General features: G+C 36.5%; 3 protein-coding genes across 4 annotated transcripts; 1 reads left to right on the top strand and 2 right to left on the bottom strand.

Moving 5' to 3' along the window:
• Positions 1-486: 486 nt before the first annotated feature.
• On the bottom strand, positions 487-3,633 carry LOC114366415 (uncharacterized). Its single transcript, XM_028323285.1, has 4 exons — positions 3,450-3,633; positions 2,907-3,119; positions 1,794-1,923; positions 487-638 (listed from the first exon to the last, which is right to left on the bottom strand). Exons 1-4 carry the CDS (start codon positions 3,534-3,536, stop codon positions 517-519), a joined length of 552 nt encoding a protein of 183 aa, XP_028179086.1. The 5' UTR covers positions 3,537-3,633; the 3' UTR covers positions 487-516.
• On the bottom strand, positions 3,614-8,410 carry LOC114366414 (uncharacterized). 2 transcript variants are annotated; one of them, XM_028323282.1, is made up of 4 exons: positions 8,154-8,410; positions 5,127-5,339; positions 4,262-4,397; positions 3,614-3,999 (listed from the first exon to the last, which is right to left on the bottom strand). In XM_028323282.1, the coding sequence occupies exons 1-4, from the start codon at positions 8,250-8,252 to the stop codon at positions 3,881-3,883; spliced, it is 567 nt and encodes a 188-aa protein (XP_028179083.1). In that variant the 5' UTR covers positions 8,253-8,410; the 3' UTR covers positions 3,614-3,880. The 2 variants fall into 2 exon arrangements, with proteins under 2 accessions (XP_028179083.1, XP_028179084.1); XM_028323283.1 differs by having other exon boundaries at positions 3,923-3,999; positions 4,288-4,397.
• A 1,601-nt stretch (positions 8,411-10,011) lies between these two features.
• On the top strand, positions 10,012-13,814 carry LOC114366407 (uncharacterized). Its single transcript, XM_028323276.1, has 4 exons — positions 10,012-10,306; positions 11,544-11,711; positions 12,986-13,130; positions 13,566-13,814. Exons 1-4 carry the CDS (start codon positions 10,220-10,222, stop codon positions 13,739-13,741), a joined length of 576 nt encoding a protein of 191 aa, XP_028179077.1. The 5' UTR covers positions 10,012-10,219; the 3' UTR covers positions 13,742-13,814.
• The last annotated feature ends 248 nt before the right edge of the window (positions 13,815-14,062 follow it).

Genomic DNA, 14,062 nt, shown 5'->3' with positions numbered 1-14,062 from the left:
TATGAAATTATTATAAATACCTACCTAAAAATATTATTGCACAAAGAGGAGACGCCATACCCTCCCTAAAAACGTGTATGTGAATTGTGATGTAATTCAAATAGACATAGCAGAAAATGCGTCATTTTCTTTGTTAATATTGAATGTGGTTGTAAAGCAATCAAAAAATCTTTTAGGAGAATGTGGATCAACAGAACTGAATAAAAGGATCAAGCAGTTTCCGCACTGTAACTTGTATAAATTAAAGACTTAATAATAGAATAGACTAAACTAAAATCTGCATTTTAGTCGTAGTTTTACTGTTTTATTTCTAGCAGAATTAAAGATAAAAGATTTTGCAGTTGACTTACCAACAGGAGATTGGAATATTTATGGGTAGCTAGTTAGTATGAACTTTTCCATCTACCCCTGAAAAACTAAATTACTAAAACCATTCTACAGAAAAAGGCATTGATAAAGAACATGGAAAAATAAATAAAACGGTTTACATCAGTCTTATATTTATTTTAAATAAAATTATATATTTAAAGGTGCCGGTGGGCTGTAAAGGTGCTGCATTTCGAAGGATTTCGGTCGGCTCTGCTCTTCCATTTCGAGGTATGTGCTTCGTACAATAAGAAGGCAGAAGAAGTGGGTCACTGAAACAAATACGTTATTATTAAAAAAAAAATGCTATTTAATTGTAGGTATCTTCTCATAAGAAGGCTCAATCAAGGTCACCCAAAGAGCGATGGAGCGTGCTATGCTCGGAGTTTCCCTGCGTGATCGAATCAGAAATGAGGTGATCCGTAGGAGAACCAGAGTGACTGACATAGCCCGCAGAATCGCTAAAATCAAGTGGCAGTGGGCAGGGCACATAGCTCGAAGAGCTGATGGCCGCTCGGGCAGGAAAGTTCTTGAGTGGCGACCACGAGCCGGAAGACGTAGCGTGGGCAGGCCTCCCACTAGGTGGACCGACGATCTGGTGAAGGTCGCGGGAGGTACCTGGATGCAAGCGGTCTTTGTGGAAATCCTTGGGGAGGCCTTTGTCCAGCAGTGGACGTCTTTCGGCTGAAACGAACGAACGAACGAACCTATCATCTAAGTATCTTTTCTATTCTAATTGTTATTTGTTGTCATTAATTAGCCAATGCCCAATACCGCCTCCATTATCTCATGACAGGCACCTATAATGATTGGAACATAAAATCATGAAAGTCGGACAGAGTTAGATTCCAAAACAATCATAGGTACTGGCAATTAATTGTCAGGTTGAAAGTTCAGTTTCAGATCAAGGAATCGGGCTGAATGTATTAAATATTGCATAAAATTCATCCTGATTTGGGTTCTTCTTTATGTTATAACGACCGACCTACACGTGTCAGTCCGATTGAGCCATTTTAACAACTTCCCTGTCGGTATGTGACTCACGACGTCTATTCTTAAGTTTATTGTGTTTACTAGGTAGTACGCTAAAGTTTAGTGCTTACTTAGCCATCATACAAAGACTTTTGTAAGCCGCTAGCATGCGCGTATACAGGGTGTGGTTTTGTAAAACAACGCCCATCTCAGAGATGGTTGTTACCTACACATGAAAGTAATTAAAAGAAAAATATATAAATACAATTTTTACTTTTACTTAGAAAAAAATCTTATTCAAACGTCTCCTAAAATTTTCGAGACGACGCGACGCTTGTTACCGCCCTCATAACATTTCAATTTATTTCTGTTGTGTCTCGATTCGCTCACTTGAAGGGCTACAGGAGCTAACAAGTAGGTGTGGTACTGATTATTAAAATAAAGGCAATACTTACTACACCACTTAAGCAAGGGCAGAGTGCCCAAGAAGCCCACGAAGACGAACGACACCACGACCAAGGCGAGCGCCATGCCGAACAGGAAGAACCCACTGTACACATAATACCTCAAAAGGTGGTGATTGTTCTGCAAAAGAAAACATATTAAAAAAAAAAACAATTGATAAAATTATATTTAAAATTACTTCGTAGGATACGTAATATGCGAATTTTGATAAGGAAACTATTCACAGTTTAGGTAGGTAGTTAGGTATCAATGTATGAATCAGTTATAAACATTAGACTCATTTTCACAAAACATTTTTGCCGAAAACTGTATCAGTCATCATGACTCTATATACCTATGTATAATCTTTGAAAATGGAGATTTTGAGTTGATATGTTCATAGGAAATACTTAGTTATTACCTATTACGATGAATTTGATTGGGTACTTTCATTAACAGCGCCGGTTTATAGGTTCTTGATGTAAAGACTGTAGAATAGTTTGATGACCATGTTCAATATCTACTTACTTACATGGAAAGTGGCCCACAAACAAAAAAATAACTTTACATGAATTTTGAATTCCATGGAATTACTCAATCACACTGAGATTAAAAGTGAGATTCCGTGTAAATCCTGTCAAAATACGGCAGATATCATTGGCTATTTTTATTTATCAACTTTATTTTGAAATGTTCATCATTTACGATTCTGCTTAATCATTATCGCTACTGTCATGCAGTGGAAAACACTTCCGCTAATTTTTGTAATTCTAGTAATTGTCACTTCTACTTATGTGCTATACTCGTACTTTTTACACTGATATACATAAACAGATTTCTACCTGTTTGCGTACCTACTACGCATTGTGTGGGTGAGTACGCCTGCGAGACGTAGAGCCCCAGGGCTACCTGTGCCAGCTCATCTGGAGGGTGCTAGAGTTATTTATCTAAGTAAACATCCTAACTTACCATATGCACTCCTACGACCAGCATCACACTAATCACAATCAGGTACAGATACACGAGCAGGTAGTACGCCTGCGAGACGTAGAGTCCCAGGGCTACCTGTGCCAGCTCATCTGGAAGGTGCTAGAGTTACTCAGCTAAGTATACATCAAACTTACCATATGCACTCCTACGACCAGCATCACACTAATCACAATCAGGTACAGATACACGAGCAGGTAGTACGCCTGCGAGACGTAGAGCCCCAGGGCCACCTGCGCCAGCTCATCTGGAGGGTGCTCCGGGTTCGGCTTGTCTTTATTTTCCTCCACAAACTTCACCACCATGTATAGGAAGTAGGACGTTGTCGCCATAAACAGTAGGGAGAGCAACTGAAATTGTAATTTGTATTTTATAGACCTGATTTTTCGCTCTCTGTGTACCTTCAGCATTATTGCAGTTTTGCAGTGACATTTTTTAAGAGTTTGATAGCATTTAGGTACGATAGGAATTCGATTCCCTTAATTGCTTTCAAAACGATCGACTAAATACTGAACCTAGTTTACGATTTACTAGTACTACTATCTTTTACTACATCACATAAATTCACATTTTTCAAATTATTATTAAGACTCACAAAAATTCATGGAAGGTTTTGCAATATAAAATAAATCAAATTACAAATTAATTCATTAAGGTTCCAAAAATCAAAGATTACTCACGATTGAAACATATCCGATAATCAGTGAACCAGTTCTTAGTGATAAGCAAAAACAACATCTCGTGAGCCTGGGCAGACTCAAAGGCATGTTTACTCCAAGTTCCCAACACCTCACTCACACTCACACACCCAAAATTATTTAATTTGTGGCCCAAACAAATAAGAACAAAAAATTGTGTAGATGTTTTGGCTCAAGCATTATGCGACTGGCTTCATGCATCGTTATCAGTCGATTCTACTGGGCGTTATCATTATCATTTTATCGGTTAAAAAGGCCGTACATAGATAATATGACCGAAGAATTTCAACCTTATAACTGAGGATAAGTATTAGTTTCTATAGTAGGTAGTTGCCGAAATCTGACTCTATGATGACGTACACTCTTCTAAAATCTTCCTCTTGATAAATAATAACGCGGATTTTGAGCTGAGTCTAAGAGCTTGAACAAATATTAAAATGGCTGCTGTCGTCTTCCTGCTTACAAGGGTGGTCACAATCCCACAGCTCGCAGTAATAACTGTACACCACGATGAATGCGTAGAACTCGAGAACTGCAAGAAATGTTAAATTAAAAACTTTTCCTACGTCATCATCATCATAATTTCATCAGTCACAGGACGTCCTCTGCTGAGGATAGGTTTCCCCCAATAATATCTATATTAACCGGTTGGTAGCAGCCTGCATCTCTCGCCTTCCTGCTTCTTAATGAATCTACCTAGATAATTAGTTCTTAACAGTTCCAAAAAGTAGAATCAAGGAGTTTCTATTTTCATATTACAAAATTCAATCTGCCACGAGTTGCTAGAAACTTACTAACGAAGAACAGTATTCCTAAGTACCAGCCAATGAGAAACTTGTGGATGATGCACAGCACGACCAAAAGTAATACTTCGACTGCCCACGTAGCCATCCGACACACCAGGTAGGGGACGAAATAATCTGATCTATACTGAAAAATGAATTAAAAATTAGCATAGCAATCACTAGAAAAAGAATACTCCTTTTTAAATGTGAGCTGTCCCGTACTAGATATAAAGACCTCTGTATGAATCGGGACTAACCCATCTCTTCCACCTTCCACCATTTCAACTCCTGTAAAGTCAGGATTTACCTACGTTTGGTCTTCAATGAAACCCAACCAGTAAAGGTTGAGCAGTTTTATGGGATAGCTTCTACAGAGTCTCTGACTCTAGATGCCTTGATCGGACCGAGGCTGTTAAGCATCTGTCCCCCAAATTCCTAAAACGTACATCATCTTTATTATTGAACTGTACTGTGTGATAAGGAGTTTCAGAAAGGGATATTGCTAAAAAAGTGTTAAATAAACATGTTCCTGATAAGCTATAGATAACTGGTGCACTATCACAAGTGAATGGAGATATGGATGCACTGGCTTAATTTGGGTTAGCAACTAAGTAAAAGTACTGAAATATTTTATATGAAAACATAATATAATAAGTAGCAGTGCTTTACAGATGTTTGACAATGTAAGTGATTAATTTCGTTGCAGGTCTAATAACACTTTAACTTTCCTCCGGCTGGGATAAACCATTATTGATTGGCTGCCAATCTGGAGGTGGGCATTGTCCCGTTGATGTAGGTATGATGTAATAAGGGAGTAAGTGAAGGGACATGAACTTTTTCAACAACTAAGCTATATAGAGCTTGTAAACGTTACCAAATAGAGTCCTCTTGCAAGGTACCACGACGCGACAAATAGGAAGGACTCTGCCAGCAGCATTCCTATGTAGATGAAGTAGACAATCATGATGCTGTCTTTGTCTATGATCTTCGCTTTCGGGTCGGTCACCAGTATCGGTACCAGCTTGCGTTTCAGTAAAATCTCCAATATGGCGTCCACGAAAAATAGGTAGCAGAGCAGTGAGCGGAGCTGAAAGTATAAGATGACTTGTTGTGAATGGAAACGACGACACATTGAACTAGACATAGTGACAATTCTTATCTGGTTCTGATAGATGCGATTTTGAAACAGAAATGTGTAATATGAACAGCGCAATAGGTAGACGACTCCGTCTTTTGTGTTAAAGAACAATCGTTTAATGTAAATTACGAAAAAGAAGGAGCAATGGTTTATTATCTGCTAATACAAGTAAGGTAACTTTTGTTTGCAGATATTTAAGTATTGTACTATTTCTTTATTGTGGAGATAAAGATAAAGATAAAGAAGAAGAAAATATACCAAGACAACATGCACTTGTTAACCCTTATTCAAACGCGAGCTGGTATGCATTTTTTTTACAAAGTTGAAGTGGATTTTGGGTAATTGTGGGTCACTTATTTCATATTTTTGATCAAAACTTATTTATTAGGACGAATTAGTTAATATTTATGTAGGTATACCATGATTGATACTTCTGGAGTCGGTGCCAAGATTATGAAACATGTAAAGTTTGCCTGCACCGACTCCAAAAGTATCAATCTGGGTATACCTACATAAATATTAATTCGTCCTAATAAATAAGTAGGTTATTAGTAATTATTTTTCTACTTTTTAATGTAGGTTTTTTGGAGTCGGTTTTATTTTTTTTTATAAAATTTTACTTATTTATTGCTTTTTAGTTAACTAATTATTACCTTGATGTTACCACTGAAGGTAGGCAGTACATTGAGACCATACTCTTCATGTCTAGTGTAAAATAATATTCCCTACAAAATTCAGGTTACCATATAGGAAACCTAAAAAGACCTTAAACCGTCAGCCCACCTTAAAAACATGAAAGAATACAACTGTTGGTCTATTTGTACTTATAATATTTAAAGAATTATCCTCCAACTCCTAANTTAACCCTTATTCAAACGCGAGCTGGTATGCATTTTTTTTACAAAGTTGAAGTGGATTTTGGGTAATTGTGGGTCACTTATTTCATATTTTTGATCAAAATTTATAAAAAAATAGGGGAAGGGGTAGTTTTTTGGGTGGTAAATAATTTACCATTATCCATTCATGACTACGAATTATTAAATGTTGGTGGTAAAATAGTTACCATTGTCCGTTTTGGTTTATTTTTGGTTCTTGACTAGTGACTTCCTCTTGGTTCTACCTATATTTTATTAAATATTTTGGGAATGAAATAAATATATTGTTTTTATATTTATTAATATTACTTATTATGCTTACAATTAGGATGCTTACCTTGAGTCTGAAACTAACAATTCACTAATTACGTAACGTCAAAACGTTACGTAAATAGATATCAAAATAACTTAAAATTTCTCCAAATATTTATTTAGTTTTATTTGTGCACATACATAAAACAGCAGTTTTTTTATATATCATCAAACTTTTGTCAAGACGGGATCGGACAATGGTAAACTATTTACCACTTCTTTAAAATGTCTAAATTATATGAATAAATCAATTGCAGACGTTGCCTATAAGTGAGATTATACAATAAATGTTATAACTAGTTTAGGAATTTGAATCCAAAAAACACTTATCAGAATTTTCGTTGAACAAAGTTTCAAAAATACCAAAAACGCGCGCTAAAAACTTGAAATTTTTCACACCAAAACCGTTTGGTTGACTTTGACATTACCTGACAGTGACAAATGACGTTGAAAAGTTGTAAAATGGCATAGAGAAGTAAAAAAATATATTTAAAAATATAAATAAGTGACCAAGATATCTTTAAGTATTACCATATCGAAAATTAGGATCCTTTTTTAAAAGTAAACAAAGTGGTAATATATTTACCTTTATTTGAATAAGGGTTAAGTTTGTGAAGCATTTGTCGAGATTTGGGTTTATTTCGAAGTCGGAAGAAAAACGCAGATTATTTATAATCACAATAAAATTGAATTAATATGTTACTAAAGAAGTTGTGCTTTGGAAATTGTCGCAATTGGGACCGCATTTTCCTCAGTCATGTATGTGTGTCAGTTCAATATTACTCTACTTATTGTATGTTCTTCAATACAGATGTAATCCATTTTTTCATTGTCACAGTAGGAGACCTTGATTTAGCGTGAAAATAAGTATTTACAACGAACTATAATCTCTGTTATCATTCGCATAGGCTACACAGAAATTGCTGCTATAATAATATTGTTTGTCTGTTTGTGCAACAAAACTATGAGGTCACTGCTTGTTTACTAGCGGTGTTCCCGGAACATTACATCTGTATCTCAGCCGCCTCTTCAAAGTACTATTTATCTCCAATATTATAGAGAATATTTACAATACAGCATAATGTTAATATTTATAATTATTTCAGATTGGCAAACATTTCTTCTCTGCTCTATCTTTGATTTTGATTTTAAATGTATTTATTAAGAATATGAATTATCTTATTCATCATGTTAGAGCTACCTACTTATTACCATATTGTTGCTGTGTTATGGAATGCAGAATCTAACTAGGCAAGATTTTAATATATTATTCTAATCAATCATGAATACTAGCTGAAAGTTGCGGGTTTGAATAGTACTGGTGATAAGTGTTGATGGTATTTCCATACCGCATCTCATACGTTTGCAACATGCTTAGTATTTATCTTCTTCTTTAAAAAGAAGCATGTTACGGTTTCGTTTTCATAGTACTTAGAATAGTAAGCAAAATGAGAACTGCTAGCGCTATTGTCATGTTATTTTTCTTGGAAACGGTCTCTACCTTCTGATACTTCTGTGATACACCTAGCCTGTAAGATAAAGTCAGGATATACTACAAATACTTATGAATACTTACCATTGTCCAAACGAGAATTATAATGCATCCGACTCGTAAAGTATACATCAGTAGAAAATTTTCTATAGTAGGTAGAGTCACTTCTAACTTCAGACACATAGTGAAGTGAATAAAATAATATAAATAATAAAAATTCTACATGTCGAAGATAACGTGTGGTGCTATGACGATGTCCCAAACACTCAGTTATAAGAACCGAGATTAAATAATTAACAAAAACATTATTCATAATTTTCGTAACACTTTCAGTGGTTTGTAAACATGGTTATCAATTTACGGAATAAATTAAAACAAATATTAAATTAACCGCAAATTTACGTCTTGACTTGTGATTATTGTCTTTTTGACATTGTTGATAACCGTTGACATCAATTTTCTGGCAATAATGACAAGAGGTGACCATAATCTTTATCTTGTCTCAGCGTTTTTAAAATAGTTGGTATAGGATTGGAGGTGTATAGTAGGGTACAGTGGTAGTAAAGGCTTTGGCCGGAACCCCACAGTTCCTTCCCACTTAAGGCGAAAGACCTTCTGACTTTGCGAACCCCACATAACCTCTGTCCCCGCAGTTTTCCCTGACAAAAAAAAGATTGAAGGTGTGATATTTTTCTATGGTTCCAAATGATCCAATTTTGCGAAGAAGGGCTGGGAAATAGCCTAGAAGAAGCCTAAAATTAGCGCCCACAGAAGAATAACTAAGCCCGAAAGGCTGAGGTATTGGTTTAGTCAGAAAGCTCGTTGCTCGGGGAACGGCTTAAAATGAAAGATTCAGATGAAAGTGAGATGCAAAAATTTTTTTTTATGCATAACAAGGCAGGTATTTATTTGACCACCATCGCACCTGATGTTAAGTGGGATGCAGTCTAGGATGGTACATATCTGCCCTGTAAGTGCCTATTCACTCTCGCCTTGAAAAGGCCCGGATTACAGTTTTCGGGAAAGACATCCTCTCTACTTACTCCCATAGTAGAGCGAGATTACGACAAAGTCCACTTGCTCGATGGACAGACGACTTCAAGCTAGCAGTTGATGGATGACAGAGGGATATCGTGTTTTGCTAAAATGATGATGATGATAAGACTTGGTGGTCCACTCGAGTTCTACTGCGGATAACAATCAGTAGGGTTGTGGAGGCTTAACACGAAAAAAGAAACAAAAAAAAACAATCAGTAGGGTTGTGGAGGCTTAACACGAAAAAAAAAAAACAAAAAAAAACTACTCGTATTTGCAAGAGAAAGTTACGGAGCAATTAACAAAAAAAAGATATGGCAATTTATTTGATAAGGTAGGTCATCAGTTAAGTTTCTTCATTAGGCGTTCAATTTTCTTAATTAATTATAGCAATATTATTTTAGCATTTTTTTGGGGATAAGTACCAAAACGAAGTCTGTTTTCCGAATCAAGACTGAACGATTTTCCCCTTCCAACAAAAGGAACTACGTAAAACGCGCGTAGTTTCTCTGGATCTTTTATTGAAACGTCCTCAAGGTAGGTCAGCCAACAGGTATGCCATTTGAAACATTGTAACACGTACCAATTTAAGACCAGCATGATGAGTCATATAAATGCCACACATTTTTCCTGAAAGAACATCTCAAGCGATATTTTCCTCGAAAAAAATTACAGCTTAAAAGCGATAGGGTAACATTTCTAAGAGGAACCACTTCTAAGAGCCAATCAAATACCTAATTAGTATTGACCATATAAATATTGTTATCGGACCCAGTGCAAACTATTGAAAACACCAATGAAGATAAAAATCACTATTTCAGAGTATTTTTCGGATTCGCTAATCAGGTATATTAATTAATGCCGTAGTAATTAAATGTTTACATTAGATAGTGTATCGCCCAGAGGCCAGAGGTCCGCAGCATATAAAGTGGATAGTTTTCGTTTGCATTTATAAAGGAACATTACGTGTATAGCGGCCAGACAATGCCGGTCTCCATTAGATAAATGGTGTGACAAGTAGTTGATTCAGTGTAGGCACAAATTGAGCTGGACGCAGTGGTGATCGTATTTTGGTGGAGTACATTTGTGTTTTGAAGTGTTTTTGTAACGTGAAGATGTATTGCGACTGGCCTGTGCTTCAGAGGTGCTGCTTCTGCATGCCCTTACGAAGGGGAGTCCTGGTGGTTGCATATTTAAATGTCGTAAGTGCCCACTTCCTTATTGCAGTTGTAGTATCCTAAACATTGTGTTGTGATAGTATTTACTTGTCACAAAAAAGTGTTACATAATTACAGTATCACATAGATGATTCTACTTTTAAGAATGCAGTTCTTTAATTGTGTTTAACAAGAATATTCATTTACCTATGTGAACCTACCTAGGTTTTAAGCATACAATTAGACCTACGTCTTAAAAGCCATTGCTTAATTGTTTACTACAATTATTATTTTTCAAAACTTAATTAATAATCCTCACGTTTATGATTGAAGTGGTTATTAGTAAAACGCAGAGTTCCTTCTCTTGTTTTCATTACTTTGTATACTGGTAAACGCCATGTTAAATGTGAGTAGGTATACCGTCGTAATAGTCAATCATGTTTTACTATTCAATGGAGTTTTCATGGTCGGATTGCTCAAAATCACAATTTTTATGATTTTTTTTGAAGTAATTATAATATGAAGTGAATACGTTGCATCTGTATAAAACCTACTGTGTAAGGTAAATAAACTGCATTTTAGGAGAAAGGAAGATTTTTAGATAGTTAATGCAACAATTATTTATTATATGAATTATTATTAAAGTAAATAAACCTTCAACTTACCAAAATCCCTCGATCTTTTTTTACCCGACTGCGCCAGAAAGAGGGTTATGTTTTTGTTTATTATTCACCTAATGACTACCTATTCCGTTACAGTGACGATGTTTCTTGATAGCATTAAGTGAACTTGACATTGTAACTAAAGCTGCAATAACAAGTTAAATGTAGATAAATACAGGTACACAAATACCTCAAAACATTTATTGATTTTATCATTTGTCGAAAGTTTCAGAAGTTTCCAAAACTTTTACTCTTGTCAGTGTTGTCACCTCAGATTTTATTAAAGCGGTAGATCAAAAGTAATATTGCCCCAGATTCCATAAATTTGGACCTAAAATAACCGCCAAATTCCACTAAACTATTCAATGCAGCTACCAACCGGGCATTGGGGGAGGCCTATGTTCAGCTGTGGACGTCCTATGGCTGAGATGATGATGATGATGATGATGATGATGATGATGATGGTGATGGTGATGGTGATTCAGTGCCGGATTAGACTACTTGATGCCGAGCGACGTCGTATATCGAACCCGCGTTCCTCGGATCACGAGTCGGCCAGTCCGACACCTTGACCATTTGCCTATCGTCGCTTTACGTTATCTTTGAAATGTTTATTCCAGCTGTTCTGCGGGTTCATGGTGGGTGTATACAGCTACGCCGTGCACATCAGCCTGGGAACAGACCTGGTGTACCACGGCACCAACGTCGGGCTGCCGGCGGAGCTGTGCATCTTCATATACCTGCTAGAGCTGGGATTCAACGCGCTCCTCATATACGGCGCTCATATGGTTGGTATTTTTTAAACAAAATACAGCATAATATGGAAAGTAGTCCAAGAATTAAATGCAATACTGTTGTGGTATTAATGAATACCTCAACTACACCCAGGTATGAAAGGGAGCCAACGGTATCGCTATTGGTTCTTGGACCACTTCCACCCAATCTCTTCAATAAATCATTAGTAAGTTTTGCTACCATCTGGCCATTTGGGATTCTTTGGGGGAGGTCTATTTTCAGCAGTGGTCGTCCTGTGGCTAAATGGTGATGATAATGATGAAGCTTAGCCTTCCCTAGTCGACTGGCCAGGTCATCTTCCCCTACCAGTCTAGCCAACGGTTAAGGTTGTAGGCCAAACCCGGCATAAAAAAATTAGAGAGGGTCGTCCTCCTACAGGGGAAACTAAATTACTTTTAATGATGATGAGGAACTTTGCAAATATGTAATCATACAAAATACAACTTTGCCTATGAGTGGCACACCTAAAATACCTACTTTACCTACATGTAATGAACATTGATGCTATAATAACTTTACTATAATATTGTTTTCAGAAAATAAAATATACTCGGAATACTTTGAAAAATATGTTTTTTCCTCGGCATATGCTGACCTTTAATCATAATAATAATATACATTACAGCAGATATGTGCAGTCACAAGTGATAGAAAACGGGAAATGCCACTGATAATAAACGTCATTCAAACTGCAATACTCGTAGTGCATTATCTTGGTTTATCGTAACAGGGTCACGGGCTACTTTAAATAGCCTACGTCCAATGCGATACTTAGAAAATAAAGAGTTCAAAGAATCATTATCTTTTTTCAACACTAAAGAGGGTAAAAAAGTTTAAAAACATGTTTTCCTCAAGACAATATCCAATAACTAAAGTACCAAGTTGCTATTCCTAGAAATTGTAATTTGAACGTAGCTTTATCAAGTTCTAGGATGATCTGGTCATGCTCAATCTGGCTAAACTGAATTTAATGAAGTTGGTGTACTACATATTAATTATCTACTCGTTATGTGTAGCTTTGTAGGTAAAAAACAAATGTTTATTATTACATTTTCGCAGCATCTTTGAAGTAAAAGAAAATCTCTTATGGACCCCCTTTCATTATCTCTCTGAAGTATTAAGTTGACCTTTCCTACAAATCCTTAAGAGTTTTAAAATCCATAAAGCTTATGACTGCTCCCATCTTTCGTTCCCATCGCTGCAACTCCTGTGTAGCCAGGATCTACAGCTTGACCGCCAATAATAATACTTAATGTTTTTTTTACAGAGAATAAAAAAATATGTGCGAATCTATTACTACTTCGCCCTCTGCACCACTCTAACGACCGTCGTCCTGGGCTTATTCGAGTTGACGGCCATAAAGCACATGTTCGTGGTGGTGGAGCTGGTCCTGTTAATGTTCGCTGGATTATGTAAGTATATAATACTTCTTTAACTTGCTTGTACACACTTGACTTAAGGTCCTATGTCCCCTTAATGGGACAGAGGGCGTCCACAACAGTCCTCCATCGCGTTCGGTCTTGCGCTTCGCGTTTGATCTCGCTCCAAGTCTTGCCGATTTTCTTCGCCTCGTATGCTATAGTGCTCCGCCACTTAGTGACTCTACTATTTTTTCCCTTCAACCAAGGAGGATTCCTGGACGAATCCTCCAAGGAGTTCCACAACGACCGACTGCGATGTTTGCGCGCAAAGCAGCTAGTGGACAAATACCAGTAGAAAACTCTTTTCCAAAACTTGAAGAGTCTTGCAGCTCCATTATTATGTGGCAGAGTTTAATACTTTTTCTAAGCTCTTATGTATACCCAAACCATTACCGTAATACAACTTGAATGTCAACTTCTTTTCAGGCATACAAATATACATGCTGGTCCTCGTGTGGAATTTACTTCAGAAGCTGGAGGACGACGGTCCCAACATATACGAGAACCAGCTGCACCAGATCATCAACGGTCAGGTCAAAGTTGAGGCCAATGGGGTCTACAACCCCAGCACTACAATACCACACGGTGTAGTCGAAGTGTAAAAGTCTAATACTTAAATTACATTTAGTCATAAGGCAGCAGTGTCAGCGAAAATCCGCTAAAAGCAATGGAAATCTTGCAAAAAATACACTAAAATCAATTGAATGTCCGGATTTCTTCCCTAGAGATGTCAGAAGTAATTATCTTTGAATGAACAATGATATAATTTTGAACAAAATTAATGAATTAGAATTTTTCATATTCAGAATATTGAACATTATTATTAAACTTTTAATAGAATCCATAACAGGACGAACGATTCCTATGTTCTTAGATATTACACGTCATGTTATGATAAAATCTAACAAATTGGCCTTAATACA

Source organism: Ostrinia furnacalis, unplaced genomic scaffold (assembly GCF_004193835.3).
Source record: "Ostrinia furnacalis isolate ACB-3 unplaced genomic scaffold, ASM419383v2 OfSCF0631, whole genome shotgun sequence".
Classification (NCBI taxonomy): Eukaryota; Metazoa; Arthropoda; class Insecta; order Lepidoptera; family Crambidae; genus Ostrinia; species Ostrinia furnacalis.
The sequence above is the reverse complement of the archived record's forward strand: the minus strand, read 5'-3'. Positions and strand labels throughout refer to the sequence as shown.

Excerpts from the sequence above, each read along its gene's own strand:
- LOC114366415 (XM_028323285.1), bottom strand. The coding sequence starts at position 3,536 with ATGCCTTTGAGTCTGCCCAGGCTCACGAGATGTTGTTTTTGCTTATCA. Across the intron at positions 3,120-3,449 it reads TTATCGGATATGTTTCAATC|TTGCTCTCCCTACTGTTTAT; the intron begins GTGAGTAATCTT and ends TTACAATTTCAG. Across the intron at positions 639-1,793 it reads GCCCTTGCTTAAGTGGTGTA|TGACCCACTTCTTCTGCCTT; the intron begins GTAAGTATTGCC and ends TATTTGTTTCAG.
- LOC114366414 (XM_028323282.1), bottom strand. The coding sequence starts at position 8,252 with ATGTGTCTGAAGTTAGAAGTGACTCTACCTACTATAGAAAATTTTCTA. Across the intron at positions 5,340-8,153 it reads TAATTCTCGTTTGGACAATG|CTCCGCTCACTGCTCTGCTA; the intron begins GTAAGTATTCAT and ends TTATACTTTCAG. Across the intron at positions 4,000-4,261 it reads AGGAATACTGTTCTTCGTTA|TTCTCGAGTTCTACGCATTC; the intron begins GTAAGTTTCTAG and ends CATTTCTTGCAG.
- LOC114366407 (XM_028323276.1), top strand. The coding sequence starts at position 10,220 with ATGTATTGCGACTGGCCTGTGCTTCAGAGGTGCTGCTTCTGCATGCCC. Across the intron at positions 10,307-11,543 it reads TGGTTGCATATTTAAATGTC|CTGTTCTGCGGGTTCATGGT; the intron begins GTAAGTGCCCAC and ends TGTTTATTCCAG. Across the intron at positions 11,712-12,985 it reads TCATATACGGCGCTCATATG|AGAATAAAAAAATATGTGCG; the intron begins GTTGGTATTTTT and ends TTTTTTTTACAG.